The sequence below is a fragment of the Macrosteles quadrilineatus genome, unplaced genomic scaffold (assembly GCF_028750875.1).
Source record: "Macrosteles quadrilineatus isolate MER2022 unplaced genomic scaffold, UCM_ALF_1.0 Scaffold_2__2_contigs__length_208266976, whole genome shotgun sequence".
NCBI lineage: Eukaryota > Metazoa > Arthropoda > Insecta > Hemiptera > Cicadellidae > Macrosteles > Macrosteles quadrilineatus.
This window is the reverse complement of record NW_026542595.1, coordinates 156,566,671-156,588,215: the sequence shown is the minus strand read 5'-3', so window position 1 is coordinate 156,588,215 and position 21,545 is coordinate 156,566,671. Positions and strand designations below refer to the sequence as shown.

The 21,545-nt window shown below is 34.5% G+C and overlaps 2 protein-coding genes across 2 annotated transcripts in view; one reads left to right on the top strand and one right to left on the bottom strand.

Annotated features, from left to right (window-relative positions):
• LOC128985409 (uncharacterized) overlaps positions 1-6,246 on the top strand; it is a 51,013-nt gene extending 44,767 nt beyond the window's left edge. The window contains exons 9-10 of the mRNA XM_054404870.1: positions 3,957-4,127; positions 4,824-6,246. Of these exons, the coding sequence (XP_054260845.1) occupies positions 3,957-4,127; positions 4,824-4,955 (303 nt within the window). The 3' untranslated portion in view covers positions 4,956-6,246. The remainder of the gene's footprint in view (positions 1-3,956; positions 4,128-4,823) is intronic.
• Positions 6,247-8,011: 1,765 nt separating this feature from the next.
• LOC128985058 (pecanex-like protein 1) overlaps positions 8,012-21,545 on the bottom strand; it is a 58,581-nt gene continuing 45,047 nt past the window's right edge. Inside the window, exons 25-32 of the mRNA XM_054404430.1 lie at positions 20,766-20,917; positions 19,619-19,802; positions 18,376-18,545; positions 17,848-17,960; positions 13,477-13,676; positions 10,687-10,827; positions 10,077-10,220; positions 8,012-9,585 (exon numbers count right to left, since the gene is read on the bottom strand). Coding sequence (XP_054260405.1) covers positions 10,080-10,220; positions 10,687-10,827; positions 13,477-13,676; positions 17,848-17,960; positions 18,376-18,545; positions 19,619-19,802; positions 20,766-20,917 — 1,101 coding nt within the window. The 3' untranslated portion in view covers positions 8,012-9,585; positions 10,077-10,079. The remainder of the gene's footprint in view (positions 9,586-10,076; positions 10,221-10,686; positions 10,828-13,476; positions 13,677-17,847; positions 17,961-18,375; positions 18,546-19,618; positions 19,803-20,765; positions 20,918-21,545) is intronic.

The window sequence follows — 21,545 nt, the reverse complement described above, 5'->3', positions numbered from 1 at the left end:
AATCTGCTGAGAAATTGTGATTGGATAAAATTATACTAATTAATTACACCAGCCAGATATTTGACATTTGTGAAAAATTTGTAAAATCTGATGACATACAAATCACACAGTTCTGTTGGGTTTAAATACTTCTAAAAACTGAATACTTAAAACTAGAAAAAGTAAGCAAAACGATATAAAATATTTAACACACAAATGCAGAGAGAGATAAGTTAAGGGAATAAAGAATATATTATATGACTTTTATAAACTCTGTAGTAATATCTACAAACACTTAACACAGTTTAAAAACAAAAAAATGTATGGACAGCATATGTACAGTAATCCAAACTTAAAAAGGGAAAAGTAAAGTTCAGAGGAATTAGGTTGTAGACAGCATTTTTATTACACTGATTTGTTATACCAGAGCCCCAGTCAAGTGTTTAATTGTAGAGACATCGATATTGAAGAATGGTGGGCCCCACCCACCGTTTTTTAATAATAACGCTTGAATCAAAAGAGCACTAACGTTGGGGATTTCAGCACTAACCAGCACTAACGTAGCACTAACGATTGGTACCATTTTTGACGTTAGTGCTCAATTATTTGTACTGGGGGGGGACTAACTTTATATAAAGTTGGCCCCACCCACAGTTTTTTAATAATAACGCTTGAATCAAAAGAGCACTAACGTTGGGGATTTCAGCACTAACCAGCACTAACGTAGCACTAACGATTGGTACCATTTTTGACGTTAGTGCTTAATTATTTGTACTGGGGGGGGCTAACTTTATATAAAGTTGGCCCCACCCACAGTTTTTTAATAATAACACTTGAACCAAAAGAGCACTATCGTTGGGGATTTCAGCACTAACCAGCACTAACGTAGCACTAACGATTGGTACCATTTTTGACGTTAGTGCTTAATTATTTGTACTGGGGGGGGCTAACTTTATATAAAGTTGGCCCCACCCACAGTTTTTTAATAATAATACTTGAACCAAAAGAGCACTAACGTTGGGGATTTCAGCACTAACCAGCACTAACGTAGCACTAACGATTGGTACCATTTTTGACGTTAGTGCTTAAATGGGGGGGGCCAACTTTATGGACCTTGAACATCATAGAACAGATCCAACTTGTTTAATGGAAACAGCTGTTAAGATTCATTAATTCCATTTAAATATGAGTACTCATAAGGTTAACATGGGAAACTCCAGAGCCACTGGGGCAGAGCCCGAGAGTCCGATCAGGATAAAAACAACTTAGTTTTCCTATTTAATTCCTAAAGAATCAGTGTACCAAATTTCAGCCTCCTAGGTAAATGGGAAGTAAGAGAATTAGTGATGAGTGAGTGAGTGAGTGAGTGAGTCAGTCAGTGAGGGCTTTGCCTTTTATATATATAGATATATATATATATGTTTGGCAGTGATAAACTCAGACACCGCTGAACCGATTGCCACAAAACTTGGTACATACGTGTAGAATTTCATGGAATAGGTTTATACACCATCAATTTCGTGATCCGTCCAATCGGCTCCGCCCCAATGGCTCTGGAGTTTCCCATGTTAACCTTATGAGAAATGGAATTAATGAATCTTAACAGCTGTTTCAATTAAACAAGTTGGTTCTGTTCTATGATGTTCAATAGCATTAAAGTTACAAGGATTACCAACAGGGTGCAGCACTATTATTTCTTTTACATTTATAACAACAGCTGATTTGCAACCAAAAGGTGAGTGAGCATAGCGAACGAACTTCAACCTGGAGGCGAGTTAGCGTAGTGAACGAGTTAACCTGAAGGCAAGTGAGCGTAGCGAACGAGCTATCCTGAAGGCAAGTGAGCGCAGCGAACGAGCTCCAACCTTAAGGTGAGTGAGCGTAGCGAACGAACTTCAACCAGGACGTGATTGGGCCGAATAGAAAGACCAAAAATATTGTCTACCCACTAGCATTAATATAAGAGCAATAATAAAGAATCGGTTATCCTTTGTACTATATGTGTTTCATTAGTTATCGTTCGTATTTTAATTTAGTTATAAGCACTTCATATACAATAAGACAATTAAACGTTACGGTACTTAAATTATAAATAGTCAAAGGCAAGACAACGTCTGCCGGGTTCAGCTAGTATATATATATATATACTAGCTGTACCCGCGGGCTTTGCCCCGTTTAACTTCATAAGTATTCGCATGGCTCAATCACGTCCCGGTTGAAGTTCGTTCGCTAAGCTCACTCACCTTTAGGTTGAAGCTCGTTCGCTGCGCTCACTTGTTTTCAGGTTAGCTTGTTTGCTACGCTAACTCGCCTCCAGGTTGATGTTCGTTCGCTACGCTCACTCACCTTTTGGTTGAAAATTAGCTGTTTTCATAAATTTTAAAAAGTCATCCCTTTTATTGTTTATAATACTTTGATAAAGGTTTTTATGTTTTAATATTTAACATTGGAGAATTTAATGTTGTTAAGTGCACAGGTGTGCTGCGATTGGGGTTTAATACATTTGGACTTATTCAAAAGTAAAATAGTTTTCTGTGCTGCACTCTGTAGAAACACTGTGGCACTATTTCAAATCATGACTAATGGTAATACAGAATGTTGTAATTATTCAAACGTGCAAAACAGTTGGTGAAAGTAAACATCTGCTTTTAAATTCTATTTATGTAAACATTGTAGATCAAAAAGTCTGACATCGGCCCACTTAAAACCCTCTGGGGCAGAGCCCTTTTGACAGATCTGCATCAAACTTCACTCGAACCATCTTTGAAAGATGCTTAATAATGCCTGAAAGTTTCATTACAATCTGTCGAGCGGTTTCGGAGTCCATAACGTATATACATATATATACACACACACACACACACATACATAGTTCCTCTTTTATAGATATAGATGTATATATAAATATATTACTAAGCAAATCAAAATACCACAGTACCCTAAGAACATTTTATTTTATATTACTTACATGTTTCGGACATTAATGCCATGATCACAGTATAGTATATAACCTATTCAATATACTATACTATCATGGCATTAATGTCCGAAACAAGTAAGTAATATAAAATAAAATGTTCTTAGGGTACTGTGGTATTTTGATTTGCTTAGTAACATTTAAAGTAGCCCTCATTGATGTATACAATAACAAAATATAAATATATATATATATATATATATATATGAATTTGAACGGATGGTGTTTTTGGCCTCTAGGGACCTCAAAACAAACAAAAAATCGGTCCCGCGTCCAGGTCTTGCCATGAGTACTATTGTAATAGCTTATTCCTTATATGGGAAATTCGCTAAAACGAGTACAATCAAATCAAAAAACACTAAACAGACAATTCTAATCCAACCAATATGTTTATCTATGCTTCTACACTCATTTAGGTCCCAAAAACTATTCTTGTATTTTAATAATAATAATTACTGTATTAAATTAGGTACTGGTACTTTATACAGTAGACTCCCTCTTATCCGGACACCTTTTAACCGGACATCGGTTTAACCGGACTACACTTGACAGAAATGACATCTCTAACTGGACAATTTTTATCAGTACATTGGTTTAACCACACTAGATCGGCAGGAAGTGGGTGGTACTGAAACGACTGTTCTCGTGGGAAAGATTTGAGACCAGTGATCACATGTCTTAATTCAATGCTCTCCTAAATTTAAGTAGAATATCACCGTAAATGGTTCGTTTTAACGAGTTTTTGGTGACGTCGGCTTAACGGGAAAAACCGTTATCCGGACTAGCCTCGGTCACGAGGAGTTCGGATAAGAGGGAGTCTACTGTAGCTTAAAAAACTAATGTAAAAAAATAGTAAAATCATTATGGATTTTTTTCTAAGCAAATAACTTAATTAGTTTGATAAATTCCCATGGTAAACATCAGTTTCCAAGTCTATGTACAGTTAATAAGGTATTTATTGTATTACACATTGATTAACTTTATAATTTATTTTCGTTAGGTTTCACCTACAGAGCTGGAAGGCATCATCATGCAGATGCCCGGGGTGGCTGACTGTGCAGTCGTAGGCATTCCAGATATCCTCTCTGGAGAGATCCCTCGGGCCTTCGTTGTGCGGCGGCCAGGCTACCACCTCACCGAATCTGAGATCACTACATTCCTTGAACCCAAGGTAAGTTCACTATACTGTATGTTGATAATGTTTTATAGATTTCCTATTTAAAATTATTCATATATGAAGAGGAAAAAGACTAGAAGGGGGAAAATTGATCTTTTGGTGTACTCAGAGCTTAATGTACACATCTCATCTAATTTGCCCTATGAAAATTCATAGTTAGGGCAGGGGTTATTGACAGATGGAATATTGACTCTACATTAGATCGATTTAATCAGCTAGGGTGTAGCATGTTTTAGCAGGATGCTATTTTCAAACAAGTAGCTTGAATAATGGTTTACACACACTTATAAATTCTATTTATTTTAATATAATTCAAAAATTCTGTAATATCTAGTACCAGTGATAAAAAGTATGTATAAAGTTAATGTCCCTCATTATTTTTACCAAATCTAAATGTAGATCAAACCTTTTTCTAACAAAAGACAAACTGTGACAACCCAAGTGTTTGAATGTTTAAAAAATAATGATTTTACATTTTAATCACTGCGAGGGACTGCTACAGTTATGCTACATATACTGTATACCCATCATTTGACAAAATACGGACTGTTTAATAAGTATCCCTTGAAGTGTTCTACTGTTTTCAGGCAGTAAATGTTATTTGACACGGATCAAAACATTGTCTCATTTATAAGTCTGGTCCTAGAGGATGGTTACTTTATAAATATACCTTCAAATGATGTTCCACAGGTGGCGGCCTACAAGAAGCTCGCTGGAGGAGTGAGATTCCTAGATGTGATTCCCCGCAACCCTGCAGGCAAGGTACTCAGAGAGGAACTGAAAGTGTTTGGCACAAAAGTTGACGAAAAAGCTGCTGCTTAAACCTTATTTCTTGGTAACCTATGGAAAGTCATGAAAGGAAGGTTCTTAAAGTGTTTGAATTGGGATAAAAATGAGTGAAGCCAAAATGTTGACAATTTTATCAGATCAGTCTATACCTACTGTTTTAAATTTATGCTACTATTTGTTATTTATTATTATCCATTTGTGACATAGTTATGTGTGGTACTGTTTTGCTCATAGAACTCCCTCGAAGTGCACAGGTAGGAATGTTAAACATGAGTTTATCACTCATCAGTTAAAATGCATCCGAATGAATACGATTCAAGTGTAAAGTTGTATTAGAACAATTATTATTTCTATCAAACTTCTAATATATTGCCATCAGCAGGTTAAATTATTAACGGCAAACTTTTTTTAATTACTATAACCATTTACAAAAAGAATTAAATATAGACTGTCAGCCGTGCTGCGGTTACCATGGGTACCATAGGTTCTGGCGCACACTGCTGGGAGCGCCTGGTAATTACGCAGCAAAAATGCCGTAACTACTTGGCGCCCCAGCGGTTTGCGCCAGAACCTGTGGAAACCGTAACACGGCTGAAGGTCTATGTTTAAATCTTTTTGTCTATGCTATAACTTAAACATTCCCTTTTTCATTTAATTGGTTGAAATGTTACCATATGTTTACCGGCACTATTGGTTGTTCCTTACCAGTGAACTTGACTGTTTGTAGCTAGTCTTTTTATAAAAGATGCCTTAGCTTACAAATATTAAGATCTGCTTTAGTGTGTAAAATATTTTGGAAGGATATATTATCTTGGTGAAATGTTAAGGAAATAATTAGGCCTACATATTTTATGTGTATTGATTCACTAAATGTGCCATAGCCTCTATGAAAGTGTGAGTCAATTGTGAAGTTTATATGAATATTTAGATAAACAAATTTGTGATAATGTATTTTACAAAGTATAAAATAGAGTAGTTGATGTTTTCTTTTTAAACTCATCACAAATGAAGACTGTATGGTTATTTTTTTTTTAATTTTGGTAATTGGAAAAAAGTGTTTGAAAAAGAGCATAAATAATGTAAACCCTTACTTCTGGGTTAGAGTTGAAAACATATATGAATTAAAAAACAATATAATTATGAAGTAACTTATATAGTTGTTAAGTGATGATTGTAGGAGTGGAAGATGAACTACTGTAGCATAGGAGCAAGTGTATGTGTATGTTATTATTTAAACCCAAATATTTCACTTTGCTCAAACAAGAAATGTAATGCAAACTTCAATGTGCTAATGTTAAAGTGTAATAAATTTGTCTACTTTTAACTTTGTGTATTTGACCCCTATGCCCCAAACATATTAATTGGTCACCATGCACATAGTACGACTCAACTGTTGCTTACAACTATCTATGTCAACTCAACCTCAGCCTATAGTGAGTTATAACCTGATCAGGCTAAAAGTTGGGCTTTGTTTACCAGTATCGTCTGTGTGGTAGAGTGTTAACCCGGGAGAGGTTGTCTGTCAAACTGACCAGGTCATTAAATTTCAAGTTACAATCAATCTGTAACCCTAGTAATTTTATGCATTCAATTCAATTTCATCAATCAAGGAGTAGGCATATACAGCTTTTTGTATTATTGGTTCATTAAATTGTAATAACCATTGGATCTAAACTAGTAGACAGCCCTCTTCATAGAGTTTCATCAGCAGTGCTATTCACAGTTTGCAAATCTTAACTAACTTGAGGAAGGATGTGTTGTCAGCAAACATGATGGTTTTCGATTACTTAATACTAGACATCAGATAATTTACCATGACAAGAAATAAAATAGTCCCAAAATCGAACCGTAACCGTGACACACCAAAATTTGACATGAGAAGAAGATAATGTTTTACCACCAATATTCTTAATTTAGAATCAATCTTCCACATGGATTAGTACCTGCATACCAAATTTCATCAAAATTCACGGGTGTGAAAATACCTGAACGAGTGAAATATATGGTGTGCTATACCGAGGCTTTTTATAACTGAAGTTATTGTTATAAGTAGTTTTGTACACATCTATACACACACAAAAACAGACATCACTTTGAAAACCACTTTTTTGGGTTCAGGGGGACTCAAAATAGTCGAAATGTATCAGTATGTATTTACCCAAAACTCAAAACAAAAAAAATTTTGATAAAAAAATATTTTCTATATAAAGGCTACTATGTATTTGTATAGGGGGAGAGAGTAATATATAATTTAGCAGGTGGTACCTATATATTACATAAGGGTTGTGAATGAATTAACAGAGTACAAAATTAGTTTTATTAATATTATAAAAAGATGACTGCAACTTATACTTCATATAGTCTCTTATGTATAACAAACCACTCCAAACAGTCTCTGACTAACACAATCTTAGCAAAACTAATGTCTTTGGGCAATTTTATTGACTGCAATAAACTTTTTAACAATGATTGACTAACCGTTACAATGAAAGTCTTGCTGTTTCAGTCCTCTCTGGAAGTTAAAACTTCATTTCTTACTTTTATTTGTTACATTTTTAGTTCAGTTTTACAGATATTTTCTATTATTTCTCAAATTCTTCACGGTTTAAACTTAGACACAAGTAATATAAAAATAACGCTTTGCCATAAAGTTTGGGTTTATCAACGTACACATTTTGTTTCTTAATTGAAATCCCTTCTCCAGAAGAACAGACCCCAGTACTACTAACAAGAACTAGAAAATATTTCATAGCTTTCTCAATCACAAGCAATAAGTAACAATAAAATCACAAGAAATCAAAGAAACAACACAGTAAATTGGTCTGTAAAAAAATAGGACAGCTTCTATGAAACATAAAAAATGCAAAATTATTATTATTATTACTTCCAAACAGTGGTATTATTCTGCAATAATGGAAAGCCAATTAGATAGTGGCAATGTATTTAAGGAGTCACTGAAGTAAAATAAAATTATTTAGTTACAACGCTTTCCCAATGTAAAATCAAATGTACTAGTTGATTTAAATCAGTCTTCTTACATTATTTGATAGTTCCTTTGGAAAATTCATATTGAATAAATGGATGAGTCATCACTAACATAGTTTATATTTTTATTGTAAAAAATTACAGATTGTCCTACAAATAACGCTACTAGGGGTAATGCGAGATTATCAAGGTTCATAAAACAGGTTTTACCTTGTAAATAAGAATAATGAAGGTATTACCTGAACACCTTCAGTTTTGTAACAAACCATTGATCATTAAAATTGCCAGGAAACAGCAATCATTCTAGGTGTAAAGGCTAGATACAAAACATATAGTAGTTTCCTTTGATAAATAAAGTAACGACGTGATATGTGTATGAGTATAAAACAAGTTTAAATTGCACATAAATAGGAATAACAAGTTAATAAAAGAGCTTGTTAACATGAGTAATGAGAGTGATGTTTTTGCTGGGAAATTAGCAGTACTGTTTTATTTTATTGTTAAACAATGTGACACACTACTTTGCTTTAGGCAATCTAAAGTTAAGTTGAGTTTTATAAGTTGATGACATACTATAAAATATGTACATAAAACTTTGTCATAACAGAAGTTAACATTCAAATGCATATTATTAGGAACGCACACAGTTAAAAAAAAATCACTGTGTTGGTTACACAGCTTAAAAGGATTTTAGACGTTCATTGCAAGGTATTGCACTTGGGTTTAAAATCAATTCAAATGGAACATCAGCTAATCAATTATGTGTAAGCTTGCTTTCAGGGTTTTAGCGACAGCTGGGGAAACCTTATTTAAGTTGAAAGAATTAAAATAAAGTTATATGTAAACTGAGGAACACAGATACAGTATTGAAAACTTGGCTATAGATGCATTAGAGTGAAGCCAGAAAAAAAAAACAATTTGTTAACCACCATTAGAGCATGCTGCTGTAAACCATTATCTTATTAATAAAAAAACTTTTATCAGCCCAAATAAAATTAAAACTTACTGTAAACCATAGGCATTTTTTGTCTTTAAGAACTATCATAATAAATAAAAAGAAGGGAAATATGAACCCCAATAGTAACACACTCCATCTGAGGGTCTTTTAACTGTACCCTCTTTGAAAAAAAGAAAAAAAACTGGTTAAAGCTGTCCCATACCAGATAAAATGTCTACTTCAGTATTTAAACTCATTGTTAAAAAAATTCTGTCCTAATAACACTGAATGGTTAAAGGTGGGATAACATTAAGTAACAAGTCATGGTAAAGTAATTTTCCCCAGCCATGTAAAAATAAACTCTTTCTAATTTCAATTAAACAACTTTACACCTAGTGTCTACATGATTAACCAGTCACTTCTGATCAGAACAATGCAGCTACACCGATACTGCAATTATTTGATTAAGTGAAAGCTAAAAAACATTAAAAAGCTTCAAAAGCGTACTTCCATTAATATAAACTGGATACTTTGGTTTTCAATGGATAAATCCATTAACACAGCCATCGACTAAATCCATACAAAACAAATAATCAACAAGCAGGCCGTAACAATACGAGACGAGTTCTTATATACAATACTATTTATAATATTTACATAACGTTTGATTACCGTTTGAAACTTAATACTAAATCAGTCTGTTGATGTAAGGCATTCGGTACCTCAAGATGCTCTGGGAATCTGTAAAATAACACATTTAACATCAGATTCAAAGTCTAAATTTCTCACATATAGGACTATAACACTATCTATGCCTTTGGCCGCATGGAAATAGAGGATTTTGTTTTGGCGAAGCTTATTATTTGTGAAAATACACCATATTTGATTCAAAAGTATTTTTGTCAAGGAAAAATGTAAGATATCTAATTTATTTTCTATGAGACATACAAATGATTTTTCTATATTTTACAAGTTGCTATCCCAAAAAGTACTCACTAAAAATGTATGAAACCTAAACCAGAATAACACAAGTCATTATTGTGGGGTTTGAATAAACTACAAATAATATTAAATGCAGTTAAATAATTTAAAGCCTTGTGTTTCCAAATTCCAATGCTTGCAAAATCATGCTGTCCGAGTGCCACATAATGTCGTTGTAGTTCAGGGTTTCATTGATTGTAGACACTGCATTATTTAAATAGCCTATAGGTCTAACTGACTGCGACCCTCACCTGCTATACCTCGGCCCCCAGGTCTACCACCCCGGCCTCAGCTATGGGGACAAACTTGTCCTCTATCTTGACCAGTAGGATGGTTCTGTCTACGTGAGATCTACGGCTGGGGTCTCTGTGACTAGGCACCCACCTGTGGACCACCTGTTCAACAATACAAAACTGTCAAAATACAACATCTAGGAAAGATTAAAATAGCTTGTAGTTCCGGGTTTGGTAGTAACTTTCAACAACAAATTTCAGAGACCTTGAACAATTTGAAAAGCCAAGACTAGTAGGCCATATTTTATTAGTTTTGAAAGTGGCATTTTCCTGTGCACGCTTAAGTTTCAAGTGTGGGGCAAAGCAAGCTGAATACAGGAACACCAGATTTCATACACCATACAAGGTGAGTTGAAGCAAGTGCCAGTAAATCACTTTCAGTACAAGTTATGATCAATACCTTTCATTATGTGGCAAAATACACACATTTTACTTCTGTGTTATAAAATGACAAGTCAGAGATATCTAGACCAAAAATGTAGAACAGATGGATGTGATTGTAGCTGGTTAAGTTGGTTGACAACTATAAACACTCTGATAACAAACTTGAAAACAAATGTTGACCTACCTGACCCTCCATGCCCTTCTCAGGCAGCCAGTCTCGCCAGTGAGATCGTCCTCCCCTCGCCCTCATCCTCTCATCAGGCCAGCTCACGTCTATGCGACGGCCCAGGTTGATGGCATCATACACTTGATTGGGATCTACAATCTGAAACAACAATAACCAACTATCTAAATACTGTAAATTCTTCTTGAAAATGTACAGCTAAATTGATAGAAACCCATGTGACTGATAACATGTTTATTAACACTCAATAAACATACACATCTTGCATCCTATCTGCGGTACCCAACATTGATATTCTAACTGTACTAAACCTGTGCATTTATGTTCTAAATAAAAACACTGATTACCTCACAGACCTGTTTTTAAACTTGTATAGTAGGCTAAAGAAGAATGAACCTTGTGTCAGCCATACAAAACTTTATCATACTATAACATGGTAAATAATAAAAACCCATTGTTAACCATTAATAATCACTAGGGGAAACCCGTCGAAATCGACGGTTGCTCTTGAGGTTTTATGTAACTTCAGCTAACTGCGATGATAGAGTGAAAATATTATTAATCCAGTCTGACTGGGTTACTGTGTAACCCTATTTTACCATAATATGTGACCATGTCTATTGCACGATTGTTTTGCTTAAGGACAATAAACGATTTCTGATTTCTGATTTTCTGACTGGGGCAATATAATCTCTCTACGGAATGTTAGGTGTAGTGGAATATACTTGAAGTGAAGTTGGCTTATATTCTTGAACTGTTAGGGACCTCCTCATTTATATGGTAGTGCAGCTTCATGGCCAACAAATAACGCGAATGACATAGTAAGAGCACAATAAAATTCTTCTGCAGATGAATTTTCTGTTGGAGAAATAAGAGCCGAATTATAAATGTCACAATGCGAGTTTGAGTGTTTTGTATCTATATTATATGGGTAAGTTACATGAGTTTTTAGGCTGCTGCTCAGTGCACTTTAAGAATATATATTTTGGAGATAAATTAAATGGTTTTTGTTGCTGAGTAGCGCTAGTAAACATGCACAACCCTTTTCGTTAGTCTAATAACAATCAAAGGCTCTCAGAGAGTTCAAGTTCTTATTTGTATACATATCTATATTATGTTTTCACTAAGCTGAATGAATACATCAAAGTAACCTCTCTGAAAAGTCTGCAGTATATTGCAGTTTTCCAGCTTAATGACTTTCTAAATCATGCACAACTTTCTACATAAATATTGTAAAATGTTTTATCCAGTTGCTGTAAACCAACCACTATTATATAATTTAACAAAATATGGACACGGCTCAAATGGGCACCGTGCCCTTCTGCACTTGTATTATTTTGTATTGTATTACACAAGCGAAGATTTTTCCAATGATTGAAAGCATGTATGACAATAATCTCATGAACCTATGATGATCTGTCTAGAATAATATGATAAAATATAGGGAAAAGGTGTGAAAAAGGCAGACACCAACCCGTAAAATAGATATAGGCATAAGATAGTTCAATAAGAAACAATTGTAGGAGTTATTGTGATAAAAGGATTTTCCACTGATTTCGTAATGGAACTTTATATTGCAACACAAATGATACAGAGGAAAATCAATTTTAAAAACAGAAAATAACATTGCAAATACTTCTTTTGGACAATTCTGTAACTCCCAATAAATGTGTGTTGTTTAAAACACAATTTTAAAATTAACAGCTGTTTTATTAAAAAAGTATTATCCACATGACCAAAATGTAAACAAATCTGTGGAGGGATCTTTAAAGGAGTCTGGGGCAGAGCCCTAAGCGAATTTACTCCGTTTTTCTTTTGATAACTCATCTACAGACCAAGACCTTTCTTTGGACACCTCTACCAAGTTTCTACGCCCAGCCGTTCTCTCAAATAAGTGGAGACAAAGTTTCCAATTAAATATTTAGATTCCCCCATGTTAATCTTATGGGAGAAAACCCAACTTTGATGGAAGATCCTGACCAAACTAATAAAGATATAAAAAAAAACTAAAAAACTTTACAAAACTACAGATCAGGGCAATTTTTTTGACACTTTAATCATCAAAATCGGTCCAAAAATGAGCGAGGAGTTCTGTTCACAAAAATCGGCTTAGCGTATTATATATATAGATTGCACAAATAACGTTTTATTTGTAAACCAAGGCTAAGATTAGGATTAAGTTTTTCTTTCATTGAAAATGTCTCCGTTTTGAAATCATTGTCAAAACAAACTTGAAAAATTACTGACAAAGTAAAAACATCACAATTGTTCATCCGCTCAGCAACTCAGGTCTCCATGTTGCATTGACAAGACGAGTAGCAGAGAAGTAAGCAGGTGTGAGGAGGTGACAAACTGAATGGTATTCTACATGCTTGAATAATAAGTGGAGTGATTGGAGATACCTAAATCATGACATGTACCTTCAGAGTATGGGCAGAGTATATGACTTTATGGTGTCATTATTACTGTTCATAACAGAAAATACAACCTCTCAAAAAATGCAGGCAATACCTATTAATGTTTTTACCAAAAAAGTAGTATAAACTTGTTTTTGAATTTTATTCCTGCACAAAATTGCCATTTATTCACATTATTTCATTCTCAAACCAATTTTTAAATACTTATGAAACGGTTTATTGAAATTCGGTAAGAAGTTACAGTAGGTTTTACATATAATCTTCACAAACGTCAGGATTTGATTTTAAAAAGATTTTTTCGGTTTCTAAATTTGAAATTGCTGGTTTTGACCACTAGTCATGCTTGACACTACTGTATAGGCCTACAACATACCCTCACTCTCTGCATGACCTGATCCCTTTCCTCCTGGGGGACCGAGGGCTGAGTGGACGTCAGCAGTCCAGCCAGTGATGCTAGAGTGGAGGACGAAGGTTTGCCTGCGCTAGCAATGCTGCCTCGGTTACCACTGCGGCCCAGGGACCCTCCTCGACCCATCGTACCCTCCATAGACTGGCTGCCTGTGTGCCCGTATCCTGAAAATCACATGGCCTGTAAACTCTATCATAGCCCTTACATTGCAAATACATTTCAATGCTAAAACATGCTGCAATTTACTTATAAAACAATAGTTTTTTTTGCAACTAGTGAGCATAGTTGCACTTTTTCAAGGAGAGTGCCTTGTGGGATTAGCACAGTACAAAAGCCATTTTGACTTAAATTGCACATTATATTTTTTGCTTCAGTTATGTGAGAACTAAAAATCTTACTTCAATAGTAGCAAAATAAAATAATTAAATACGACTGTGTTTTAATATTAACAGTCTGAAACAGTTTAATCTTAATATACTAATACGAATATTGGACCAACTGCCAACTAGGTCTCAAAAGAACAATAATTGGTGTTAGTAGCGTTGCTGGACGAACATGGAAGAGAACAAAAATAAAATGCCACACTGTATGACCATTGCAGACCAAACACATTTTACTGCCCTAACAAAAATATACTACTAGGCTTTGGGTGTGTTGATAGACGAACATGGAAGTGAACACAAAGCCACTTTGTACAACTACTGTAGACAAAACACATTTCGACAAGGATTACCTAAAAGAAGTAAATATAATCAAAAATATTGCTGTTGCAAATGGTTATAGAAGTTCCATCGTTGATAGGATAATTAATAAACAAAACCCAAAACCCTCTCCTAGTAATACTACAACAGTTAATAAACATTTTGTCTCTGTGGAATACAGCAACAGCCTACAATACACACTAAGGAAAGAATTGAACCCTCACGGCTTAACTCTGGCCTATAGAACGTCTAACAAACTTGGGGCGAAACTAAATAAAAGGTTGCCGAACAACAATAAACCCAAGGAATTAGCTACTGGTACTTATAAAATTAAATGTTCAGACTGTCCAAACTATTACATAGGTCAGACCGGCAGATCATTTAAGAAACGTTTTTCTGAACATTTACCTAAACCAAAACAAACAGAACAAAAATCCAAGTTTTCTGAACATTTATTAAATTCAAACCATACTGTTATTAGTTTTAATGATAATGCAGAAATTCTACATGTTTGTAAGAAAGGCTTCATGCTAGACACCCTCGAAGAGTTCGAAATATACAAAGCCACTAAATCCGACCCGTACAACATGCTCAATGAAAACCTTAAGGGTGTTTGGTCAAAAATTTGATGTCTTATTTTTTGTTATTGTTCAATTGTACTAAAAATTAGAGATACAAATATATAAGAAAAAATTATTTATTTTGAATATTAAGCGAGATATGGAGCTTGAAAGTAGTAAATTTTTAATCTTTGGTACAAGTTCACAGGGAGAATGGGTAATGCGATTCTCACCAAAATTTGCATTCAGGTGTGGAAAAATAAGATAATAATCACTAGCTATTTAAAATTAAAAAATTAAAAAAAAAATAATTTTTTATAATTTTTTTTAAAAATTAAAAAAAAAATTTAAAAAAAAATTTAAAAATAGCTCTTTGTTTTTGGGAAAAATGTATCTGTATGTTGGAATAAAAAAAAATGTGATATGTTAACTCGTTTGGGCTGTGAATTCGTACCTTTGATGCTTGCGCTGTCGGAGCACTACTCGTTGAGAGTGTGTACACTAACACCGGGGCTTTAGAATACAACGATAAACGTATTCTTTCAATGTTAAAGGATGTTAATAATTACGTGATGTTAAAGTATTCTAAAGCCCCGGTGTTAGTGTACACACTCTCAACAAGTAGTGCTCCGACAGCGCAAGGCAACACGAGTCCTGGAGGCACAGCTGATAAACGGAATGGAGTGGGGTAAACAGTCATCGTCGTCGACCAGTTCAGTGACGTGTGCCGGCCGGCCAATTATGTTAAATGTCTACCGTGTTCGTGTTATGTTTGTTTGTGTGTTCGATGTATTTAAGATTTGACGACATTCAACGAATGTAATATTTTAACGTTCCGTTTTTGATAATGACTACATAGCAGTCGAAACTATAGTCAACGGATACCGACTAAGGAATTGTGGACGTCAAGGTATGTAACCTGTTATAACACATTTTGAGCCCTTAAAAAATATATTAGGATGAGCCTGAAAGTATGTTGCTAGCCTAGCAATTAGCGTCTCGGTGAAAGAGGGACATGTTTGATTCCGAGCATACATCCACAAAGGTTTCAGGAATTTAGACCAGTTTCAATAAAATAAGAATACAGCCCCACAGGCTCAAACCAACAATGTCTAGCTCATCTGACCAGTGTTGGGAAGTAGCGCGCTACAAGTAGCGTCGCTACAGTAGCGCGCTACTTTTTTTGTAGCGTTAACTGTAGCTACGCTACTTTTAAGATTTTGTAGCTTTAGCTGTAGCGAGCTACATTTTTAAAGTAGTTGTAGTGGAAATTTAGCTACTTTTCTCGCTACATAAACATTTTTTGAGATAGTGATTTTTATCATAACCTCAACCTTATGTGAAACAACCTCTTTCAAACTGAGATTTTCCAAAAAATTATGCCCACTTTCTTTGCTTCATACAGCTGGTTGCAGCCGTTTCATTCCCTATTACAACGTTGTGTGGACATGGAGGCCATTAAATGAGTGTTATCCACATTTATGGCTCTCATTTCCTTAATTTACTACTCTATGATTACTGTCAAATAAAATAAAATCGCTAGATGCAGACGACGTTTAAACGTTACCGGTGAGGTGACAAGAGAAGCTATAATTGGGCGCTTGCAAGTGATTGACAGGGAAATTAGTTATCAATTTAGTTTCTTTATTATATAGATAGTGTTTCAACTTGGGTTTTAATGGAAACCAACACTAAACCTTAAAATAATGAGAAAGCTGGTCTATCAACCTTTGCTTCAGCTGTTGATTCTGGTTCATCATCACAAGCCCTTCCTTGGTTAGATTACGAAGATTTTTCAAAGGTTTATTAAATTAACAAAGAGGAAATTACCTGATGAGATTTAAGATAGGGCTAGACTACATGATAATTGTAACGAAAAAATCTCCATATAACATGAAACTTACATTGAAAAAATAGCATAGTTTGCTGCTGCTAACAGCTCTTGTATAGGACTATTCCTAGGCTATGCTATGGTTTAAGACGAATACCTAGTTCCAAGTTCAATTATTAGGAATATATCTGTTTAGTCCTTGCAAGAACTAGCCTACTATAGCCAACTTGTTACATAGCCAAGTAGGCCTATATGTTATTTTTTTACTTTACAAATTTCAACATGTTTAAATTAAAAGCCAATTTCAGGATAAGTTGCTGAATACTGTTTTCTGTACCAACTAGGTCGAAGCACAATTTGCCCTACGAATAATGACAATAAAAAAATTCTTGACATTGAAAAGTGTTATTCATAGAACAAGTAACTAATCACTGTGGTTTTAAATGTCGTTTTTAACATTAAAAGTAAAGAAGAAAGGCAATAAACTCCAATTTCAGTAGGCTAGGCTCTGTAACACAAAAAAGTATTTTTAAATAATCGTTTTACAGTTTTATTGGTCTTAATTGTTGATAGGTATAAGACATCTATAAATGAATCTATATTAAAGAAATAAAATGAGCTTTTAAAATATTTTGGTTATATGTCCTTTGAACTTAATGAAATTTACATATAAGATTCTTAAAAATAATGCAATACTTAAAAATAAGTACAGTACTAAATATGATGGGACACCCAACTTTGGTTCTGTTGTTGTAATGTTAGGTTTATAATGCCAACAAATTAAATACAATCTAGGAATAATTTGTTTTCCAAGTACCGTACAAGGTAATGTTAGATACAATACTGACATTTTTTGTTTAAATGTTTGTTCAATAAAAATGTAGTTGCAATTAATTTTACATTTACCTAATGTGCGTGGAATAAAAAGTAACGTCTTGGAAAAGTAGCTAAAATTGTAGCTGTAGCTACATTTCATTGTAGCTGTAGTTGTAGCTAGCTACTTTTTCGGAACTGTAGCTGTAGCTGTAGCTAAGCTATTTTTTTGGAAATGTAGCAGTAGTTGTAGCTAGCTACATTTTAAAAGTAGCTTCCCAAACACTGCATCTGACCAAGACACTACTACTAAGCTAACTTGGTTTGGTACTAGAGTTACAATGAAGTTAAGTAGTCAAACACTAAGGAACATGAATTGGGGTTTTTTAGGGTAAATACAACAAAATAAAAGTTGAAAAGGAATGCTTACCTGTGTGGATGTTGTATGTTGTCATAGCATACACCCCATCATGTCCAAAGCCGCCATCGTCATGAGGTACTGACCCCCCACTGGAGCAGCCCTCCACACATCTTCTCCTTACCCTACACAAGTCAACCCCTTAGTATCTACGTTAAGAGAAATAACCTTTGTAGTGCCTTCTTTTACCTTTTCACTTAAAACTAACTTGAACACATTCTAGTTTATATGCTGAAAATTTAAAATCTTACTTCTTAAATGTGCTGTTCTCTTGTTTTTGAGTGTCATTCCTTCAAAATCAAATCAAAATTTAGGTAGAGCTAAACAAACAAAAATGAGGAAGACGCGGCAAACAGGGATGTAGAAAAATAATCATAAATGGAACACAAGAGAAAAGTACAGAAAATAATTGGACCAAAATAAAACACAAAATGTTAAAATATGTAAACCATCCGACGGTTTGTAAAGAGAGTTTTGAAACTCTCCACTATTGAACCAATTAGAACAATACAGTATAAACAATAATGGTGATTATTTTACCTTGCCCAGAAGTTGAGCACTGCTCGTTTTATGGTTCCCAAACTGATGGGGCCCCCGACGATGCCACACAACTGCTCGTTTGTCTCTGCGTAGGAAGTTGTCAGAGGCGACACAAAGATGGGATATCCGATGGGCTGGTCACACGAAGAGTTGATTATGTTTCTCAAGGCCTGCAAAAATTTTAATTTTAATTTTGATCAAAATTTTTTCAAGACAAGATTATAAAAAAAATAAAAATAAACATTGCTGTTGCGTTTCCTTTGCAAAGGTGTTCTTATTTAATTAGTTTTTACATGTAAATATTGCTTTAATTGTTTTATAATTTTTGGTTTGGATATTACAAATAATGAAAAATTTTGTTAAGTGTAAGCAGTGTGGGGCATGTTTTACTACTGTAAACATAGCCAAAACAAGTCACTCCAAAATCATTCTAAAATAACAGAAGACTGAAAAATTGTTGCTTGATCTTGATACTTAACTAGTAAGACTGATGTTTCAGACTGATGAATTTTGTATTTTTAAGTCGATATATTCTAAGTGATATCACCATGTTTCCTATGCGGAAGAGTTACTTTTAATAAAGGTAAATCTAATTAATATTTGGTTCTTTTATACTGATGTTTTTTATTAATGTTTTTAATAAAAGATTTTCAATAATGTTGTCTGTTATTTTTATTTTTGTATTTAACCAGTCATCTGTCATAAATCAGTAAGTTTAAAAATGTTACGAATTCAGGAAAAATGGCGAACGTGCATTTCCCGTTGAGTATGAGAAGGGAAATGCCGTCTCGAGCTTGTCTCAAAATTGTATGAAGAATAAAAAACCCCCGTCTCGTCTCGAAGTAAAAATCCAATCTCGTCCATCCCTTAAAATTAGCAATTTTTTTTGCCCAAGTAGGGTAGCTTAGTTTTCCTGGACCGCAACTGGACTAGCTACAAATGTTCTGGGGCCCCAAAAAGGGTGATGGTACAATGTCTTGGAATTAGCTAACCAGTGTTGATATACGGTGGTTTTAAATTTAAAAAGAGAAACATTTGTTTCTCATAGTCAAATAAAACTATGAATGCACAGGATTGCACTTTTAGTTGGGGCCAGGACAAAACAGGATTTTTCCTTGAAATTGAGGTCATCTCCCACGATCGCGGGGATATCATTATAATGACTGCGATTGACAGATGGAACATAATGTGCTGAGGATATATTTCTCTAAAAAATTAAATGAATATTTTTTATAAAACCTACCTGTTTGGCATTCTGTATGCTGCCTCGCTCCGGATTGCGGTTGCGTAAGTACACCAGCTCCTGCTGCTGCCCGGCCCACAAGCCTCTCACACACTCACGGTTCATCTTGATCACTCGGAAACTGAGGTAACGCTTGTTCAACATGATGATCTTGTACTCATCCCCACTGTCATCCAGCACATGTCTGTAACAGTCACACTCATTATGAAGACCTACACTCTAAAACATTATCACTCATATTGTTGTGATCTCAGATTCAAGTACTTGAATTATATTATTACCTTTTAGGTTGCCTGCCTTCTTGAGCTAGTAGTTCTAGTATTATAACTAGTAAAAGAACCGAAGTTCTACTAGTAGAACTAGTTGTAGGGTGAATATAAAATACTAACTCAAGAACACAGGCAACAAATTAGGTAATTAATAGTGTCACTTAGTGCAGGGAGTTCTGTAAGTCAGTTTTTCCCAACCTTTTTTCTGGTGTAGGCCAACTACTTTAATAGTCAATAATATTTGGCTTAATATTTAGCAGCATGAATGTAGGCTAATTAGTTGTGGATGGAATCTGTTTATTATTTATTATTGTTCTAATCAAAGTACCCTACTTTCCAACCGTGAGACAAGTAGGATGTGAAAATAAAAATATCTTTTGAGTATTATAATATTTTACTAACTGAAACTGATTTGAATAAGAAATCCATACCATTTGGAAATAAAACAAATACTGAACAGGATATGTAATAAAAATAACAAAACTGTTATTAAAATGCTGAGATTGAAGATTAAAACCTAAGAATGTCTGGACCAAGATTGTTTCGATGATCACAATCATTTCTGAATCGGAGTTGATATTTTCACAATTAGTGAAGGACGCCCTTGATTGAAGTACTAAGCACCATACCAAGAGTTTCAAATTTTTCATATAACTTGAGATCAATTATTAAGTCTGTCAGTTGATTTTATTATATGTTATATTAACAATGTCCTCCTTCTAGCGTAATGTTGAATATTCACAGTTACCGATAGGAGGCCAAGAATGAATGTTGACGTCTAGCACAAATCATAGTTGTAGTTATAACTACATGTACCATCACAGTCGCCTGTGCGTACCACAGGTTGAGAACACTGCTTTAGGCACCAGTCCACCTACCTGAGGGCCAGCAGGGAGGGGGTGCCAGCCAACACTGCGTTGCGCCACACAGGGTCACCCTCGTGTGAGATGACCAGGTTCTCATGGTGCATCTTGATGGCGTCATACAAAGCTGACAAGTTCTCGTACTCATCAGGTGACATGAAGTGGTCCTGCAAACCCCATCAAGTTTTAACTGAATAAATAACATGATAGAATAAATTAACTATAACAATTAACAGCTGGCTGTACTTGACAATATGTGAAAAAGAACAATGAAGGCTAATGATGTGTCAACACTGAATCTCATATCTGGTAACCACCAAAACTTAGTTTCGGTTTCAAAATTCGATCGGCAGGTTTCGTGAATTAAAACTTCACCACTTCAAATTTATTCATATTTTTGATGTCAGTGCCAGGAATTTAATTTATTTTAGTGTTAGTTGCTTAAAGAAAATTAAGCTTTTTAAGTTTCAAGTGTAATGGTCACAACATATTCATGTTGCTGTTTTAGGGTCAGAAATCCAACTTCATTCAGTTTGATTGCATAATAAACGTTATGCATTATAACCTAAACCTATATTTTTTGGGTAAACTTAACCAGAAAAGTGTAAAAGTGACGCGTTTAGGTTTTGAGATACAGGATTTTATTTAAGTTTTGTTTCATCTTCGAGATTAGAAATTGCTAGTTTTGACCATCACCAATGTACATTACACCCTCCCTTTACTGACCCTTAAGGAACCGGGCATAAGAGGACAAATAGAATAAAGTCAATTCAAACCGGGAACATGTAAACATAT